Raw genomic sequence first — 20,782 nt, forward strand, 5'->3', positions numbered from 1 at the left:
TACGAGCCTTTGTATTTGCCCGGTACTGGAGTATGGCATGTATGTATGGAACCCACACAAAAAATCTGATATCGACAAAATTGAATCTGTCCAAAGGAAAGTCGTACACTTCATTTATGTCCTAGCCGGCATGTTTTATGAAAAAGTGTGATTACAACCACCGCAAAACGGCATCTCAAGTCACGCTGTCTGCAGCGATTGTTCCGTCTTCTTTTTATATCTAACCAGGTAGAAGGAGTTCATGCCGGCCATGTCCGTGCATGCACGACAGAGTTTTTGCAAATTGTCAATTGATGCAACTTAATCAGATGGAACAGCAGATGCCCTCTTACGCTAAGGCAACTGCATGCTAATGTCACCATGGTGGTGGTGATCGCAGGACATCTGTAGCACCTGTATAGCCTTTGCCGAAAGTTGCGAAGCCACTCTGCGCATGACTGGAGCTGTCATTTAGCCAAGTCATGGGGTCCCTGTGAAAGTTCCTGCTGTTTAAAAGCTCGGATAGATTATAGCAGTAGTTATTGTTACACCGCTGAGGTTGGAGCAGGGCCTTGCCACAGAGCTCAGCAACAGCTCATCAAGATGTGTGCAGTGGATTTGGAATTTTTTACAAAAGCTGTGCATTATGGTAGCCCGGTGGCTACAGCGTTGTACTGCTCAGCTCGAGGGTTCGGTGCCAGCCACGGCAGCCACCTTTCGACGGGGGTGGAATGCAAAAACGATTGTGTATACTTGGATTCAGATGCACACCAAAGAACCCCAGCTGGTCAAAATGAATCCCTTAATCCTCCACTATGGCGTGCCTCAATCATATTGTGGCTTTGGCGTGCAGAAACCCCAGAAGTTAAATTAAATTTAATTGTCCGTTATTGTGCTGAATAGTACGTATACACGCGAGGCAGTTAGGTAACCCACGACGTTGCGACTCTGATACAACACACAACAGTTTTGTAATGCAAAGTTCCACTGGTCACTTTAATTCACTCGCACACTTCACACAAATAGCTTTGGCTGCACACCAGGAACATACAACAAAAAACATGCGCGCTATTCAATAATTTACGAGTGGCAGGCACATTCTTAAATGGCCTCCCTCTATTTCATTTTCTGCTAGCCGACTGATACATTCACCATGCTCAATTCGTTTCTGCTAGCAACCCCCCCACCCCCATCTCTACACAGACATTCATTCATTTTTTGTCATAAAGGCCTGACTATGCTCAGTTTCACGACCTATTGCAACACGTGCTAGCAGACCTGCGTGCGCAATTTCAGCTCCAAGTATCCAACATCGCTGGAGGTCTCTAAATGCATACACATCTACAATTTTACACCTCCTCAGTAGACAATTCACGGGATTGTCTACTGCGGATGTGTTTTACAGCGAAGGCTATTACAGCGAAATATTTTTATAATCTTGCATCCGTGCCCCCACGAAAAAAGGGCTCTCACATTCCAAAAACTATGCCCATAATGTATCGGTTAGACCCCAACTCCCCAGCCATGCTCCCCACAACATGTTGTTCATGTTAACCCGAAGTGTCGCATGATCATCTGTCGTACTGTCTTCCTCCTCCCCGGCCTCCCCTTCCCCCTCTGTAGCCTCCTCTCCCTCCCCCGCCACTGTGTCCATCTCTCTGGCCATAGTTATCCTGCTTGTAGCCGCCGCCTCCGTAGCCTCCTTGCTGGCCGCCTCCATAGCTGTCTTGCTGCCTGTAGCCACCGCCACCACCGCCACGGTAGCCTCCGTCCCGACCGTGTCCTCCCCTGGAATCTCTCTCGTCCCTCTGGCCATAGCCACCGCCGCCGTAGCCCCCGTCGCCTCGTCCGTCTCCGCCTCTCCTCTGGTCGTCCCAGCCGGCACCTTGGACGCGGCCGGTTGAGTAGCTTGTCCCACCTCCGCGGCCTGCAGGAATTTGGTACATACAGCCATGAGTACATTGAGAGGGAATACCAAAATTGTTTTTAAGCATTGATTATTCATCATCTGTGGATTCGAATCTGACATGCAAATGAGCATCGTTGAACAGTCGCACTGAGCGCTTTCTTGCAGGGCATGCATGTGTTTAGCCTCTACAGTCTTGTCAAAGCATTAGGGCTGTTCTTTATCATATTGCTCGAGCAGATACGCTTCAATGCACTGAAAAGTCGGGCAAAAAGGCATTGCTGGAAGTTGCTTCGTTTTTTTCAAGTTGATTCAGGCGTGCTTCCAACTACATAGTATTACTGCTGTAACACTTGGATCTCTAGTCTCATTGGCACTGATACTTGATACAGTTATGTCAACGGGAGGATATTGGTGTTCTCTAGAAGGCCACAGTGAAATGTGAATATAGAACACCAGTAGACTTCAGCAGCTTCGCAGAATCACAACACAATACACAGTGAAGCAGTTAGTGCTTGTTCACACTTGAATGTCTACTGTTTACACATACTATTTTGTTTATGTGTCTCGTTTATGTTTTCAAGTGCTTCTAGTCGCGACAGGTTCACTGCAATATATTTGTCGCTTCTTATGGACTGCAGTAAAACATTGTATCAGGCCAGCTTGTGCATGTCAGCTTTAGATCTGCGCTCGTGCCTGCTTTTTCTGTGCCTATCTTCTGTCCATTTTTATTGTGTAGTTTTTACTTAAGTTGTTATAGACGTTTACTTTAAATCATTTATGAGTATATGACCAATTGCTGAACATCTGTATTACCTGTCGCATCTAAACACAAAATGGGGCAGTTGCTTCCGTGGGGGAACATCAGCACACAAAGAAAGCTGTTTGTGGTTCAAGCAAACCCTTACATTTCTTGCTGGTTCAATAGTGTGTTTGTAAATCAGTACAAACTTACACCTTGGCTTTTCCCGTTCGCTGGACCTTACCAGTTGCAGAACTAGGACAATTGTTTTAACCACTTTTGACTGAACCTGTGGGTGGCATTTCTGCTTCAACCAAATCTCAATGGCATTGGCTCATGCAAGCTGTTCAGTCAGTTGGCACCAACTTAAGTTTAAGCATTGACCACAAAATGGGGCCTTATTTTTTTCCCAATTGATATGCTTTTTGAGAGACCGGAGAAATAAAGCATTGTTCAGGACCATCAATGTCTATTGAGTAGTAAATCTGAGGAAAGCTTTCAGCCAGCCATGTCACAATTCTAATGCTTGACTTCCAGGAAACCAGAACTGAAACCACTCGCTAGAAGAAAGCTTGCCAAAAGAACAATTAGGAATGTGTTGGGAAACTTACATTATGCAAGGTTTCTGAATGGCCAATCTGCTATTAACATCACATGTGCTCCAAATAGCATCTGTCGCCTATATAGAGTAAAACATTGTTAATATGTAGTTAGTGGGGAACGCGGATCAGGGACACACTAAGCGACACACTAATTAACTGACTGGCAGTTGGGCGGCCAGAAAATAACTACGTTTTAATCCTCACTCAAACACACGTGCAGACAAGTTTTATTTGCGAGCAGGCAGCAAAAAATCTGATTTTCACTTGCCACTGTGGCGGCCTGCCAGCCACGACAGCGTCCTCAAACTATGCGACACCACGGGCCAGTTTCTCCGTCAGGCCCCACTTCTCTGCGGACGCCCTCATGACGGCCATCATCCATTTCCATATCGTCCATGATGACGACGTGGAAGCGCCAAAAGCTACGGGAGCAGGAAACATGCCATGGCCACCATCTATGGTTTGCGTGCACAACATTTCACCAATGCCATGCTTGCAGGCACCGAAAAATTAAGTAGATACTGCGCACCAACCATTCGGCATGCGGTAGACGACTACGAAAGCGGTCAGCCAATATATTAGGTTCAATGGCGACAGGGTGGGGAATTCATCACGGCTATATTTAGACCGGAATTGCTTATTAAGCGGGTATATATTAACGAAGTTTTACTCTACAAACTATTAGCTACTGATGGCGTTCACTGCCATTATCGCAGCAGAACAAGAACTAATTCAAGGTCAAAGCAAAGGAAGGCATGAATGCAAGGCCATTCCAAGGTTGCCTTTATTAGGCAGCAAGTACAATATTTTTAAATTTTGTATTTAATTATGTGTTTTCTTCTTTTTTGCAAGAGTTTGTGTGTAGTGCATGTGTCTAAGAGTGCTCTGCAAGGCATCTATGTCCTTTTGCTTTTGATGTGACCTCAGGTAGTCAGGCTTCAGAAAAGCGGCCACGCTTGACTTCACCAGTGGAGTTTGGTCCCTTGCTTTCATCTCCATTGTCAGCCATGTGGACAGTTGCCAGTGGCCTCTTTTTGTGTGCTGTATTATGCAGGTGAGAGAAAAAGCCAACGGAGCAGCAGGAGTTTTACGGTGCTGTATCAGACACTTTATCACAGCATGTGACTACATTCAAACTCGTGTTTCCATTCGAAGATGCTGCCCTGCTACATGCAGAGGCTGACAATCTGAGGGCCGTAGATAGCGTGTCTTTCAGAAATTTGCTTTTCTTTGTGGAGCTGTTTCCACCCACGCTGCTGCAATGGATGAAAGAGACTCACACCAAAGCTCTTGATGCTTTATAAATAGAGTTTGTAAAGCTACAGGTTTACAGCATTTCTGCAGACATACCAAACAAAGAATGAGCAGACACTCAGTGGACAGCTGTCTTGCAGCGGAGAGGTCCAGATGGGCTGCTAAAGTTCTGCCGCATTTATGAAGTGATACTGGGTATTTCGTAGATACAGTAAAACCTTGTTAAACCGTACCTGCTTAAACAGTGGTTTCGTTTTAAAAGTAGTAAAGTCAAATCCCCGACTCAGCGGCTATTGAACATACAGTAGAATCTCGGTGATACGAACCCGGCTGATACAAATTTCGGTGTGATACGAATTCGTAAAATTCCCCCGCCAAAATGCATTGTGTACAATGGGCCAAAATTCGGATGTTCCAAACACTTTTCTGCGTCGCGCCGGTTGATGCGAACTTCGGTACTGCGACCGTCGAGCTGCCGCCGGCGCAGCGTGCGCCAGTGCCGGTTTGGGATTCTGCGGCAGCAGGCTGACGAGGCAAGCGAAGCTTTCTCTCTCTCTAGTTTTCTGGGGCGGCCTCTTTGCCTTTTTCTTTTTACTTTGTTGTTGCCCGAGGTTAGCGCTGCTGCTTATTGGTCCGTTTGCCCTGCGAAACAGCCAATCCAATCGGTTGGTCGCGATTTGTCCTCTCCACATTTCTCATGGCCCTGCGCGCCCGTTCCGCCGGTCTTTCCGCTACAGCCAGCAAGCAGATCATCACACCAGCACCAGCTCCCGCTTCTTTGTTCCCTTGTGCGTGACGACTACAGAAGTGCAGTGTGTTGTTTGTGTGTGTCGTTTTACGAGCATCGATTGCGTCAGCCCGAAAGGTACTGCAATCAGTACAATGTCGCGAAAGCGGAAGGCGCTGTCCTTGAAGGACAAACTGGATATTTTAAGGAAGGTGGACGAAGAGCCCAAAAAAAAGGCGCATTGACATTGCCAAGGAATTAGGCCTGCCAATTTCTATGCTGTCTACGATCGTTGGTCAGCGTGACCAAATTATGCAAAATGTGCAGCACTTTGGCTTAAACTTTGGAGGTTCTCCTAACATGATTTAAAGAGGTCACCGCAGCCGGCGTCAACGTTGACGGAAAAGTTCTGCGTGAGAAGGCTGCGGACATCGCACTCACACTTGGAATTGAAAATTTTCAGGCCTCTGGTGGATGGATTCACCGATTTAAGGCACGGCATGACCTCTCCTACAAAACCGTTTGCGTCGAAGGGAAACAAGGTTGACGCCTCCGTCGTTGAAGATTGGATGGCAATCGTGGCGATCGTGGTTCCGGGACGGATTTCGCTCGTTTTTTGGTGATACGAAATTTCGGGTGATACGAATATTTTCGCCTCCCCTCGAGATTCCTATCACCGAGATTCTACTGTATTGTGTTTTGTATCCACATAAACCGTACCAGCTTATTGCGTATCGGTTAATACATAGCATTCCCACTTTTCGTTGCACAATCACGGCGGTGTGTCGTATGCATCGGGCAGCCCGGCAGAACAACAAGCCTCAGAGATCAGAAAAACGGCCTCCAAGCACCCTGTACGTTTGCGCATGAAGCTACATCAACATCATTTCATCGTCGGGCAAGCTAAGACTCGCGTCATGCCGAAGCTCGGTTAAAAAACACCAGATGCTCAGCATAGAAGAAAAACTGGACATTGTTCGTGCTATCGAACATGGCACGAAGAAGTCTGCGCTGGCACGCAACAGGAATCTACCGTTGACTACGGTGTGTGGCATTGGGAATGCGAAGTTGCTTGGCAGCGCTGCTGCGACTGCAAAATGTTGGCTACGAGGTTCGACTTTTCACCATCATTGCCTCTGTTGTTGCCAGCGTCACCTAACGACAGTGATGAGGACGACCCGGAAAGCGACAGCGCGAGCAATTCAGGCCCGACAGTGGCAGAAGCTGCATGTTACGTCAGGCTCGTGAACGCAATCGTCACAACGAGAACAGCACCCCGAAATGAAAAAGGCGCCCTGCGACTTCTGCAGAGCTACCACGCGCGAGCGTGAAGTGAATAAATACTGCATATTTTATTCCCCTTTCATCGCACTCTCTCTGAGTTCCGTTTTCGACAGGTAAGTGGGCGAGCTCATGCTATTTCAGTTAAACATTACTACTGTTTAGTACGTACTTTTTCTGAGCTCCGGCTAACTACGGTTTAATGAGGTTTCACTGTATAATCAAGTTGTCTTTGTGGAGATGTACCGTTAGTACATGAAGAAATAACTGTCATCAGTGGGGGGAAGGTATCTTCCAGGTTTGGTTTCTCTGAACTTGGCAGGTATGCATTCTTGCAAGCACCGCAATGCTCTCAATTGGCATCGTCTGTTTCGAAGAACGCGTCTGCCCTGCCAGTGCCAGCCCTTGTCACAGTTGTAAAGAAATAGAACAACTTACCGCCCTGCGGTGCGTCGGAGCGCTTCTGCCAGCTGGGCATCTCGGGAGGCGGTGGCTGCTGCTCCTCGGGACGACCGCCCCGGTCGGGCACCATGCCGATCAGCACCCGGTTCACGGCGCTCTTGGTGTTCTTGCGCACGCCTACACCGCTTGTCTTCTCCAGCATCGTCAGGTCTGTGGAAGAAAAAATTACAGTGACAACAAGTTTGCCGAAAGAACAAAGAGAATGATGCTGAGAGCCACAGGCAGACGCCCTGGCCCTGCAAATGCATGCCAGCAATAACCTCAGTAACAGCTTTCATACTGAAAAACAAAAGGTTGTGGGACTGTATGTGCCAGACCTATGATCTGATTATGAGGCAAGTCGTAGAGAGGAACTCTAGATTAACTCGGATCGCCGGGAGGGGGTGTACTTAACTTTAACTTGTACTTAGAATTCAGTACACGTGTTCTGACACTTCACCCCCACTGAAATGTAGCCACCATGACAAGGATTGAACCTGCAACCCTGAGGTTAACGGTGCAGTGCCATAGCTGTTGGACTACCATGGCCGGTTATACTGAAAAACTGAGGAGCACTAAGAGAACAAGGACAGATGCATAGTGCAACAACACATGATGCTTATTTTATTTCAAGGAACACACACTTTTCTTGCACATGATCCACTGTACATAGCAAAAAGAAAGAAAGACGTGGCATCCATAGATTTTCCTAAAAAAATTATTAGAGGGAACTTTGGTGTTGCAACTGTTCAGCAACTGTGAGAATGGCAGGTGGACTTGCCTAAATTTCTGCCGCATGCAAACAGCAAAAACATAGCCCTTCAAGATCCACATCTGTTATCCAGAGGGTGCCACTACTGGGACACCACCTATCATTTTCTCGAAGATGATCAAAACTCACAAGGCCAGTTGAAGCCACAAGGATGAAGTTTAGGGAAATCCATGTAATACACCCGTTATTCCCATGCTGGCTGAACGACCATGCTTGCAACTCCCATAGGCACTAGTGCCACTATATATTTTTTTTTATTTATTAGTATACCCTCAAGACCTAGAGGGCGTTACAGAGGGGGTGGGTACAATGCAAATACAAAACAAAACAATAAAAGGAATTTACAGGAAAAAACAACAGTTTGCAGCTACACCAGTAAGTGTTGAGTAACTGCAGACTTGAACAACGCTTCGTCCTCAGTGGCAGCGATGGAGGGGGGAAGGTGATTTCCACTCTTTACTTGTCTTGGGAAGAAAAGAATGTAAAGAGAGATTAGTGCGGCACAAAGGGACGGCTACTTTATTTGGGTGGTCAACACGTGATGAAAAGTAAGGAGGTTCTGAGATGAGGTCCTGTCGAAGTACTTGATTATGAAAGAAAATTTTATGAAAAAGCAAGAGGCGTGAAATCGTTCTTCTCATCACCAGGTCTGGAAGGTTAAGAGTGGATTTCATCAAGGTGACACTGGCAGTACGAGCAAAATTATTGAGTATAAATCGAGCTGAACGGCTCTGGACTGATTCTAAGGTGTCAATTAGCATTGATTGAGCTGGATCCCAGATGGCTGAAGCGTACTCGAGCTTTGGACGGATTAATGTTTGATATAGCTGTAGTTTAAGGTGTGCTGGCGCTTGGCGAAAGTTTCGGCGAAGCTAACCAAGCGTACGACAAGCATTGTTAGTAATGTAGTTAATGTGAGAGTGCCATGATAAATCGATCGATATGTAAACACCAAGATATTTGTAAGTACTAACCTGCTCTAATTTAGCTCCGTTCAAGGTGTACGTAAAAGGTTCAGAAGTGTTAGAATGCGAGATTGCCATACTTTTACATTTATTTACGTTAAGGGTCATTAGCCAAGTATTACACCAGTCAGAGACGCGATTAAGATCAGCTTGAAGAAGGTAGTTGTCGTTTTCGTTAGTTATTCTACGGTACATGACACAGTCGTCTGCAAAGAGTTTTATGGATGATGTGATGTTACGCGGAAGGTCATTGATGTATATTAAAAAGAGCAAAGGACCTAAAACTGAGCCTTGCGGAACGCCAGATTTAACTGCACAGGAATGTGAGGAACAATCATTAGCGGTTACGTACTGCGTGCGGTTAGTCAGAAAGCATTCTATCCATATGAGAATATTGGGGTCGATGTTCAGCGTGCTGAGCTTCAGTAGTAATAATTGATGCGAAACTTTATCAAAAGCTTTTGCGAAGTCTAGAAACATACAATCAACCGGAATTCTATTATCTAGTGCTAAGATGACACCATGTGTAAAAGACAGAAGCTGAGTTTCGCACGAGTGGTGCTTACGAAAGCCGTGTTGGAACCTGCTGAAGAATGAGTTGGTTTCAAGAAATGTTATAAGGTTAGAATAGATTACATGCTCAAGCATTTTACAGGGGATACTTGTTAAAGAAATTGGTCGGTAGTTTAAGGCAGAGTGTTGGTTACCGGATTTAAAGACGGGAATCACCTTCCCCACCTTCCAATCAGTCGGCAAAGTAGAGCACTGGAGAGACTGCATGAAAATGTGTGACAATATTATGGAAGAGTACACTTCAGTGTTTTTCAGAAATTTCGCGTTTCATCAGTTCCGCAGGCAGACGACAGCCTAAGTTTCCGGATTAAGTTAATGACTCCTTCAAATTCAATCACGAGAAAATCCATTAGAAGAAACCTGCTGCCGCATAGCTGCGGCACTGAGATTGCTCGTTTTCTATAGTACTATATAGTTTTCTATAGAGGTTTCTATAGAAAACTATATGATGACATCATGCCTAAGATGACGCTCTTTCAAGAAAGCCAATTTCTTAACATATAGTGATGTCGCAGCAGTGCTCGCACGTCTCTTTGCCAAAATCTGCGCCATCTGCCTCTTGAATTATCGCCTGCCTTCTTCACATCACGTCTGACTGGGTACATGCCCTAGCTTGATCAGTTCCTGTTATCCCCAACGACAGTTTGCATTACCTACAGAGTGGCCAGATATGCGAACATTATTCTTCGTTCCATTCTACAGTTTTGACTGCCTACAATGCCACGCTGTATATTTCCTGTCTGCGACTGTAGAGATGCCATAATAGTTTGGTACTGCCACGCATGCCTTGACCCTTCAAGTGCTGTGGATGAGTATATAGTCGTCTGGCTACCAATGCACACTTCTGGCCGCGCCCAATTTAATTCGTAGACGCGAGACACCAGTAAACTGGTTGCACCATCTACTAAGAAGTTGTCTAAACTAAAATTTTAAGGCAGGTTTTGCTTTTACACGACAGTGCCGCTTGCGTCTTGTGTTTTTCTCTACATGTTGAACTGGTGCAAAGAAAGCCTTCATGTTTACTGAATGATGCATACATTCAAAAACTTATGAACTCTGACTCACAGGACTTCATCAACGTTAATTACGCGGTGCCCTGAAGAGGCAATGGTAGCGACAAAGAGGTCATGTTGCCAGAGCAACATAAATTATTCTTGCTAAAATAATTACTTAGCAAAGTTATCTATTTTCGTTTAATTTGAGATTAAAGGCTTGTAAAAGGTTCAGCAATATAGCGCCATTAAATAACATTTAAATTCAAAGCCTGCTTATGTGTTATACTTAGAAAGAAATTGAATTTGTTGCGCTTTGGAAAAAAAAAAAAAACTAGGCCAGAACTTAGCACTGCTAACTCTCTAAGTATGCAACGATTGTAACATCTCCATAGCTGCCATGCGCACGTCACGGGCGACCTTGTACACTTTCATTTACCAAAGTGACGTTTGTACACCTCGTCTCTCTTTTGTGATTTTGTGCACACTGTGATGCGATCACATATGCTCAACAAACCAAGTTTGCTGTTAGACTCTAGTGATAATACTATAAAGAAATGCATGATTGCTGGTGGGATTGAAGGTATGTCTTCCAGTACAGCACCCCAATGCTCCAACCATTAGGCCACAACTGCATGCATGCTTCCCTCGCGCTAGTTTCTCACATTATTCCCTCGTGACAGCTAGCTTGACACACAGTGTTAGAATGCACTACCTTAGGGATTGGCCCACATTTTTCGTCAGATGGATGCATACAAGGTGCGTGATGTCTGTGTACAATGCTATCGCATTAAATAAACCAGACACTGGGAAGGTTAAACCATCACTGATCCTGGCTGGAGGGGTCTCACCTTCTCTGGCAGCGAGGACGTGACCCACGCTCACATTGGGCTCAGTCTCCATGACTTTTCGCCTTGGCTGGTATGCCTTCATGATCTTGTCTTCCATGCCCTGCACGATCATTTAATAGCGCTGTGGCCAGTGGTCCTGGCAAAATGTTTAGGGTGCCGATATGCTACAGGCTTGCCAGTTTGGCCCCTGTTAAATGGGAGAATTGGATTATCATGCCCGTACTTTAATTTTGTGCCCTCTATCATAACGTGCTGCAGACTTTCACGGCCAGAAATGAAAATCTTAATGCCCTTAAAGGACACTAAAAGAAAATATTAAGCCGAGTTGGATCTATAGCTTGTCTCTCCAGAAGCCTATCACTATTTTTGGGGCGCCAATATATAAATCTTTTGTGCAGAAAATTGCTGCCGCAAGTCTGGCTGCCGCTCCTCAATTTGCATCGCCCGCACCATAACTAAGCACATGATGTAATCTTCACAGCACCTCCCTTGCCGCTATAGGTGAATCAGCCATTCCTCTCTCAACAATGACATTTACTGTGTGCTGGTACCAGGATTGGCTCACCAAGTCACCACCGTGACTATGCTGTCTCTGAGATTGGCCCAGTTTGCTCGGCCAGACTTTGCTTCATACGGCAAACTGCCCATACCTTGAGGCGCTCAGCCCAGAGGAAGGACTGGATGGTGACGTCGAGACGCTTGATGAGTGTCTCACGTCGCACGCGGTACTCGTCCTGCATCTGCTCCTGCAACTTGGCCAGCGCAAACCACTGCTTCTCCGTGAGGCCGCCAGCGAATAGCGGCTTGCTCATCACTGCGGGGCCTGCCTTCGGGACCAACTCGCGCACCTGCATGCACGTGATCAAAGCAGATATGTGGGGTCGATTAACTTTCAGAAACAAAGGAGAGAGCACGCAATAGTGCAAACATGCAAGAAGGGCATTTACTGCTTCTGGATTTAACAACTGTGCCGGTTAGCTGAAATGCAAGGAATAGTTTCTCAGTGAGACACACTGAGGACTCAAGATGTACAACTTCATTCTTTTTCTTTTTCGTGAAGCTTGCTTTGTGCCATACTAAATGCTTATGTAGACAAAAGCATGAAGGCTCTCCTTATGCAGAAATCGCAGTAGTGGCTTCACAAACTTGTCACGCATAAGCAGATCCCTAAACGGTCTGTCTGAGACGTTCGTAACTTGGCATTTCTTTGCATCCTCTCAAGCAGCCCTCGTTAAAGGCCAGAACCACAAGAGGTGGTGAATGTTCACTGTAGAAGCAGGAACAGAACACTTCGAGCAGTTCACTGGGTTCACCGAGTGCAAGTTAGGCGCATCCTCAATTTCATTTCACAGCAAATGGAGAACTTTCAACTTGTTAAACCATCGCACTAAGCTGATGCTTCATTGCTTACCTTGGACTCTGACTTGGAGAAGAGCTGTGCAGGTGTGATGTTTGGTGGTGGCTTGCCAAAGCCGAGCGTAATCAGCATGCCCTTCATGGCTTTGGCCACAGGTGACTCATCCTGCAGGAAATGAACAAGATATAGTGGCCAAGTACACATTATTACTCGAAACCCTTGGGCACTGTTTCACAAATTGCTTAAATACTGTAGTACAAATGAAAGCACGTCCTCTGCTGATCACGACTGTGGTATTTTGAAGCGATAAAATTATGTGCAAGAATGACTAGAGTGAATTGGAACACTAACAATGGATTCCTAACGTGGCCCTTCCCAGAGTTGTCAAACTGCACAAACTGCACATGCCCAGAGTTGCAAACTGCCACAGCACGGGGTGCTGACATCTTTCATTTGAGTGTTTGTGACGTGCTTGTGAAATAAATTTGATGAATTACAGCTTGTTTACAGTCGCAGCTTAGTGCAGATACATGGAAAAGATCAACGATTCGGAGGTTACGGGGCAGCCTTTTCTTTCAACCACTGATTTGGTGACATAATGCTAGGTTCGGGACAACCACGGAAATCTCCATAGGCAGTGATTGGGGATGTTACCCACCAGTGCCAATAGCCTAGCCTGCATACTGGAATGTCACCTTGAAGCAGTAATACTGTCACGTGCAGTTAACCCCTCAACTGCCATGACTAAGTTCAAGAAATGTGTGAGAAATGTGGACTTTCCTTTCTAAACTTGCATTTATGTGGCCTTTTCCTTTTTTCTAAAAGATATGCTACCAGTAATGTCTATAGAGCACTTTTAAGGTTACTGTAAAAAAAAGAAGAGAATAGCAAAAGATACTGTGTATTACTTATGTGTCAAAATAACCAGGTAGTGTAACCTTTGTCATGACGAGTTAACTCGGCATCGGCAGTTAAGGCATTAAACCCCAATTAAACGGAGTAGTTCATGCTCCCCAGTATATACTACTCACAGAACATGATGCCATGAGAACCTTGACAGAACTGTATTCCGTTTCATACTTGGCAGGCAAAGGTGCAGAAATACACAAGTAGTATTGTTGCAGAAGTCTCACTCCGTGCATCATGCCGCACAGTTGTTTCTGATTTGTGATGCTTTCTAGGGAATAACTAAATCATGGAGTATTAAAACTACAATTGGCGCACGTAAGTTTAAGTCAAATGAGATATTATTTGCGTATGTTTGTGCTTCCAGTAGGCAACATGCTTTGGTTGCAAGTGCAAACGATGCATTTGCAAGTAAGGAGGACACGTCACTGGAAATAGTGTTCAGAATGCCTAAAATGCAATGTGTCAACCCAGTGCAATGAGAAGTTCTTACCTTTAAAAAGAAGGCAAAAATCATCAATGAGCAAGAAATCTGACACAGTCACAGAGCGTGACATTGCAGTGCTGCACGACATTTCAATGTCATACAGTTTGCACAGTTTGGTTTGAAGCGATGGGAAACACCACCACTGACAAAGCCCCACTCCCCTCAAGTAGGCATATACTACATGCTTTTTCACTGTTGAAGAAGATGTTACGCTATTAGCGTGAGTACTTTACGGGAGCATTGACCCGACAATATTGTGTCTTGCTTTTTCTTAGGTAGCTGTCGACTCCATGATTACAGTATAAAAGTTCAATTCCTCGAGGGCACCACAAATAATTACAGCCTGCTTTATGCGAACTGTCCAAAGTGCATACTAAGGGCGTGATCAGAGATTGTTATTCGGTGCGTTAATTCGGTTACCAGCACATGCGGCCATGTTTTGGGCAATGTCAAAATGACGACGCACTCCTGTCAATCATTTTTCGACCAAGCAAGTCATCTGCTAGAAGCAGAACGTGAAGAGAGGTGTGAAGTTCGAGCAGTCATGCACTTGCAGCGAGACCAGCTTCACATGGTGGCCTGTCTGGTGGATTGGATTAAAACGGCGGCTCCGTCTATAGAATGGCACATTCAGATCCAATCCAAAGCATAATTAGAGAAAACGGCGCTTGCAATGGGAGCTGCGGTTGCTGCATTGGCGTTGCTCAAGGAGGTGTGAAATGCGTTCCAAGAGATGGCAGAAAGTGAATTCCAGCGTTGCTTGTGTTTCTCGATGGTTCGGCCTCAGAGGGTACGACAGCGTCACGAGAGAGGGGTGCTCCTCCATAAAAGACAGGAGAGGCTCCCTCTGACGCGCCGAGACCCGGGGGCCAAGCGGCATGTTTCGATGCAACGTCTTTAAGCTTGAAAAGCGCGTCTAGTGGGCCACTCTTCTAACGACCTTGCAGAGAAACTAATACTAATAAATTGTAGTAGTCATATGCATTAGTATTTGAGAACGTGTTTAAGTTTGAGAATAAAAAATAATTGTTTTTTGTCATATAAACACATAATTTATTAGAAGACGAGAAACATTTGATTCTGTAGTATATGGTCCCCAAGCAGATGACAAACGCCAACTTCCAGGGAGTTCACCACTTGCCAATTGGCTGCTCTCTCCCTCCCGTTCTCACAAATTTTTTTGCACCGCCTACTTTGTGACGTTGCAGTGACCTAACAGAATGCGTATCGAACAAAGATCTCCAATCGTGCCCCAAGTACACTGTGGCTTCAGACATAAAAAAAGGACACTAATCACGTCACTGAATACAGAGCTGACGGTCATGTGGTATCACAAAACACTCAACAGTGCACCAGTCAGTCCATTGCAATGGATATAAGGCTAAATTTGAAGGGCCAAACTGGCCCTTCAAATTGTGCACTTCTCTTGAAACCACAGGTGAACCCCCCCTCCTGTCCCGTTGAGCACTGAATAGACTCAGCTTTCAGCAGCACAGTCATAGTGTGTGTGCGTTTACCCACGTGTCTGCGATGAGGCCGGCACATCAGGTTTCGGTGGCGTGAATTGAGGTAGTGAATTGTAGTGAATTGAGGTAGTGAAGGTAGTGAATTGAGGTAGTCTCCTTTTTTTCACATTCTTAGCCACTCACCACTTGGTGTGTGTTTTGAACTGGTCACATTAAAAGGCCAACATAACGAATTACTATTGTTTTCTCTCTTGAAGAATCGACGCACTATAGCATACTTACTGGGTCGACAGCCGTCCAATAAAAACCATATAAAAATTTTCTGTCGTTACTCTGCTACCTTAAATGCGTCTCCAATTTAACAGTGTTCCAAATTCAACTAAACAGTCCTTGATTCTCATCGACTTAGTTTAACCTACGTTCAACTCTAGCTGCTGGCATGGTGGCATCCTGCTGCTGCCCACAGAGGCGAGAGTTCTATTCCCAGCCGTGGTAGCTGCATTTCAATGGAGGCAAAATGCAAAAGTACACATGTACGATCACAAGGAAAACTCCACCTGTCAAGGTTAGCCTGAAGCCCTCCAGTAAAGTGTCTCTCGTAGCTTATGTGTTGCTTTGGGACATTAAAACCTAATCAATCAATTGAACTCAATACGAAACACCACCTCCGTTCTTTCTGTTGCTTGTCACAGAGTCTGTATATTGAAGCCACATAGGTAATGCAACAGTCATATGCAGTAGCCGTGCTACCCGACGGTAACATGGTTACTGTGTCATGTGGCTTCAATGCAGGCGCAGTGACAAGCCCTGCATTCTGAATGTACCGTCATCCTTGAGACCGTGACAAGCTTATGTAATTGGCCCTACCTTGAGTAGTGGCACATTCCAACCACTTTCAAGACAATGATTTGACCAGTGGAAGGGTTGTCATGTACACACCTACACGGTCTTTGTAAGGTAAAAAAAAAAAAAAATAGCTGCTGCAGCTTCTCAAAGGCACCCTTGATGAAGAAGTTGGAAGGACTGCACGACATTTGGTTGTCACGTGCATGTAAAAAGGCATTCTGATGCAAAAACTTACCATCTGCACCTGAAGGGCACTGCTGTTTGGCTTCATCACTTTGATCATGCGTGCTGCCTGCAGCTCATCGCACAGAAAGCCTGGAAGGAAATCGCAGCGTTGTTTGACTGAGTCCGCATAGGCTGCCAGAATTTGCAGACATGAAAATGCACCACTAGCTGCACCACAGGACAACGTTCCTAACCAATCCTTGGCAATGCTTCCACATGACTCACTTTATTTTCTAGTACTATAAACAACATCTTTGTTTTCTTTTTTGCAGAGTCAATATTTGGAATGTTTTGGCAGGATTTGTGGTAGCTAAGCTACACGAAATGGAACATGTCAAGGTGATCTGCAACTCTCATTAACTGCTTACGGGATCAATTACCACCTTTGCCCTCTCTATACTTTTGCTAATTGTAGGCCCTACTGTAAATAATGATAACTACGTATTCACAAGAACGAATATGGTTACAGTATCATCATTTACAGGTGGTGCGGTATTCAAATCACAAGATGCTTAATCTAGTATGTACTATGACTTCTAAGCTTGCTACTTCTGCATTGGTGGATTTTATACATGCTCGATATCAACCTGGCAAAGAAAGTATAGTATTGTAAACATTTGGTACGATAGGTGAACTGGACTAGATCACATTGTGGAAGGTGATAAACTCACCAAGGAGCAGCAGCCTGTTTTCTTTTGACACTATCCTCTGGCTCACAGGCCCATCTGTCAATACACTTATTGGACATTCTGCAAGGAAAAGGGATAAGACAAAAAAAAAAAAATGGGGGGATGACATATGCTGCTTTTACAAAAACACAAAACACACTTACAAAATGACAAATAAGAAATAAACGTAAAACAATAAAAAATATTAATGCAACAAGAACAAGGAAATGCAACAAGAATAAGTACTGAAAAAGGGCCAACTTCAATACTTACGCAGCTCCTTCAGGAAAGCGCTAAGCTCAAGCAAGAATGTGTTCCAGTCGTCAACATCTGTAATGAGAGCACCAAAAGTTGTGGTTCTTGCATTTCAAGGTATTGACTAATTACGAGAATTACAAGCTCATTACAACAAAGTTGCATCTAACAAAAAATACCTTAGTCACTTCTGACAGTCGTTATAAGCACATATATCTTATAGACGCTAACATCAGTGACAAACAGTTTAAATGAACTTTATTATATCCAATAATTTGCTATACCTGTGTTCAACTGTATGCTTCAATCGTCGCAGTAAGACCAATCCTAACTGCACTTAACAATTTATAGGATCATTCACTCTACAGGATAACACCGTGCTTGCCAACCTGTGAACATTAAAATTTGTTAGAATCCTGCAGACATGACAACGAAGGGAAGAAGGGAGGGGGGGGGGGGCAGCTTTTTTTTTTTTTTTTGTGGGATAAATACAGAGATTATTTATTAACAGTGCTTTATGTGTAAACGCAGCCCACAAGAAGCAGCAGCAGAGTGACTTTTTCAACGACTCCACTGTTGCCGATTTCGCCTTCAGGAACTGGTGTGAATGAACTTGCTCAAAGCAGGTACCCCTCTAATATCCGTTCACTGACACACAAGGGTATGGTAGCGCGAAAGAGACACAATCACATGGGAGGGTACAAACAACAAACGCTAAACTCACATTGTTTATAAACTGGCACGGGTCACAGAGCACATGCGCGAAAACAGGGCTATCAGTGGTGTCTGCACGTGCGCGTCTAACTAGTGTTACACATGCGAGCGCTAGCTCTAAAGGCACACCTGTGATGGCATTGACGTGGTCCTCCAGGTTGCAGAGGGATTTGATCTCGGTCGATAGCCAGGCCACGAGCCCCGTGAACTTGACCGACTTGGCATCTTCAATCTCCTTCGCAAACAGCTCATCGTTGACCAAGGGACCATCATACCTGAATCACAAACACCCAAAGGCAAGAAAGAGAGAGACAGAAAAAAAAGATTTGAAGACTTGCACTTCTCAGAAAGAAATAGCCCCAACCTAATGAAAGCTACAAGTACTATAAACAAAAAACAAATCGTAAGCAATAATCTCCCAGTGTTGGCTAACCATAGTGCCACGCCTCAATGAGTTAAATGGCTTTTGCAAAGGTCTTAACCATGTAAGAGCAGTAATAGTAAGTGAACTTGAATGTGAGAAGGAACTGCCACGCAAGTATTTCTTAAAGGGACACTAAAGGGAAACAATAAATCAGTTTAGATTAATGAAGCATTGTTTCAGAACTCTGCAGGCAGTCATTTCAAAAAGATAATTTGTATATTAGATGAGAAAATGAAGGTCCAAGCATCAGTATTTGAATTTCGCGCCGAAACCCCAGCGCCGGTACGTCAGCGTGACGTCACGGATTCCAAAGTATGTTTTCGCATTTCGGCCGCGTTGACGGAGTAAAGGTTCCGGAAACTTGCCATGTTTAGTATCTGGTTCCTTTGGAACACAATGTAGTCAATCTGTACCGCTATATATAATTAGTAGGCCCTAGAAGATGCCACCAAAATCCAAGACGTCACAGCCCACAGGTGCGGGAACTTAAGTAGGCGTCGCCACCCGTATTTCGTTCTTGCGCTTTTTCTGGCTTACCAAACGTCTTATCGTTGTAAGAGTGGTGTTTTTGGTGCTGTAGAAAGGTAATTTACTGATGCAGAAGAAATCGTTTTTCACTTTAGTGTCCCTTTAAGAAAGGGTGCCTTTCCAGTGTGGTGCCTACAATCACCAGAAGGACTGTCAAGAAATCTTCCTACTTCCACACATTGTTTCACAGCTTTTTTTTTTTTTAGAACATATATATTGCGATGTAGTGATTAAAGCGATCTTGACTATATTTGCCATAATGACATGTTTGTTGACTATAGCAATATGTGATTATAGTTCTATCTGGTTACTTTAATGATAGAATCTCTAACTGTGTCTTTGTGCTGCTGTGAACACTTGTAACACTTGTTTGCGCATCAAGCTGCCGAATGGCAGCTTTTATCCATTGCTTTTCTGCCTGCTTGCTAAAACAGACACAATAAAATTATTGATTGATTGATTGATTTGTGCATGGTCTGCATGACATCTTTCTTACACAGACTCAAAGGCTACCTTTCTGTTTTAAGAGGTGCATAATGACAGGAAGGGGGGTCTGTTTGTGGGCTCTGCGAAAATTCCAGAGGACGAAACAACGGTTCTAGGTTGTCTTAGTACTCATTTTGTTGTCTTAGTACTCATTTTGCCTAACTACAAGAGTCACACAGGTGATATTGTTGTTGTCCTGAATGTGCGTCACTTACAGGTAAACAATTCTAGGACGCAGAAAATAGAAACAAAATCATCTCAGAACGCTGAATAAATAAAATAAATATTGGCGTTTTACGTGCCAAAACCAAACGCTGAAAAAGAAGACGCAAGAAGAATCAATCCAGCAGAGTAATCGGTTAGCTTTAGTAAGATAATTAGTTAACATGCGCTGGGCTACATCGCGCTCTCTGCCTTGAGCACTTCAGGTTTATATCTGGCGACGATACGAACGAAGCTGGTGGCGCATCGGGCTCAACTGCTGCAGAAACTAATCTAATCGAAACCGTGGCGCACGCCATTGCCGCAGCGCGTGTCAGTGGTGCGATTGCGGGTAGCACGCTTTTTCTAACAAAGAAAAGCTTTCACCACAGACTGACTTTCAGTTTAAAAGCAGCTGCTACTGTATAGGTTCCATTTTCTTTCCTTTAAGGGAGCCAATCGGTGACTCTGGCAGCAACGACCAAAGAGGGACACTGCATGCGGTTGGACGCCGGATCAATGGCGTTTTGTGATCAATATTTTCTTTTGATACAAGCACAACTTCGACGTCTAACAGGATACTGCGACGCACATCGTGTTAACCAACGTTTATAACCAGGCGCAACAGAAACGCGACAAAGACAATGCTCGCGTAAGCACATCGGGCCGTGCGAGGGTCTCTGTTATTTTCTTTATTTTTTTAGTCGGCGCACGATCGAAAGGGCGTGAAACGCACACGCACGTATACATCACAACACAGTCGTTGTTATCCTTAACAACCGAGAGGGAAGTGGAAATTACGAGAGAGAAGAGAGGCGACAGACGGGTGGCGTCAGATGCACGATAGATGTCGGCGTGGATTTGTGCCGGCCCGGCATCGGCAACAGAGCTGGCGTCTCAGCAGCGACGTGCAAGAAATTGGTGCCGGCAGAGTATCGTACGAGTAAATGAGACTTGCCTGAGATCCTCCAGCGCCGTCAGAACATGGTCATCCATATCACACGTGGAGAAATCCTCCGAAAGTGAAATCGGATCGTAAAACCCACGCTCGCGTTGTGTCGCGTTGACAAGCTCCGGCGTGCTCGGGTTGGATTAGAGTGGCTGGAGCTGGTTCAACCTGTTCAATCATGAATC

General features: G+C 44.9%; 1 protein-coding gene across 1 annotated transcript; it reads right to left on the reverse strand.

Annotated features, from left to right (window-relative positions):
- Nucleotides 1-946: 946 nt before the first annotated feature.
- LOC126534188 (protein FAM98A-like) lies at nucleotides 947-20,753 on the reverse strand. The gene is made up of 10 exons (XM_050181445.3): nucleotides 20,607-20,753; nucleotides 18,139-18,284; nucleotides 17,314-17,370; nucleotides 17,044-17,121; nucleotides 16,383-16,462; nucleotides 12,497-12,607; nucleotides 11,736-11,933; nucleotides 11,086-11,185; nucleotides 6,930-7,103; nucleotides 947-1,906 (listed from the first exon to the last, which is right to left on the reverse strand). Exons 1-10 carry the CDS (start codon nucleotides 20,642-20,644, stop codon nucleotides 1,551-1,553), a joined length of 1,338 nt encoding a protein of 445 aa, XP_050037402.2. The 5' UTR covers nucleotides 20,645-20,753; the 3' UTR covers nucleotides 947-1,550.
- Nucleotides 20,754-20,782: the final 29 nt, after the last annotated feature.

Source organism: Dermacentor andersoni, chromosome 7, assembly GCF_023375885.2.
Source record: "Dermacentor andersoni chromosome 7, qqDerAnde1_hic_scaffold, whole genome shotgun sequence".
In the NCBI taxonomy this organism is placed as follows: Eukaryota; Metazoa; Arthropoda; class Arachnida; order Ixodida; family Ixodidae; genus Dermacentor; species Dermacentor andersoni.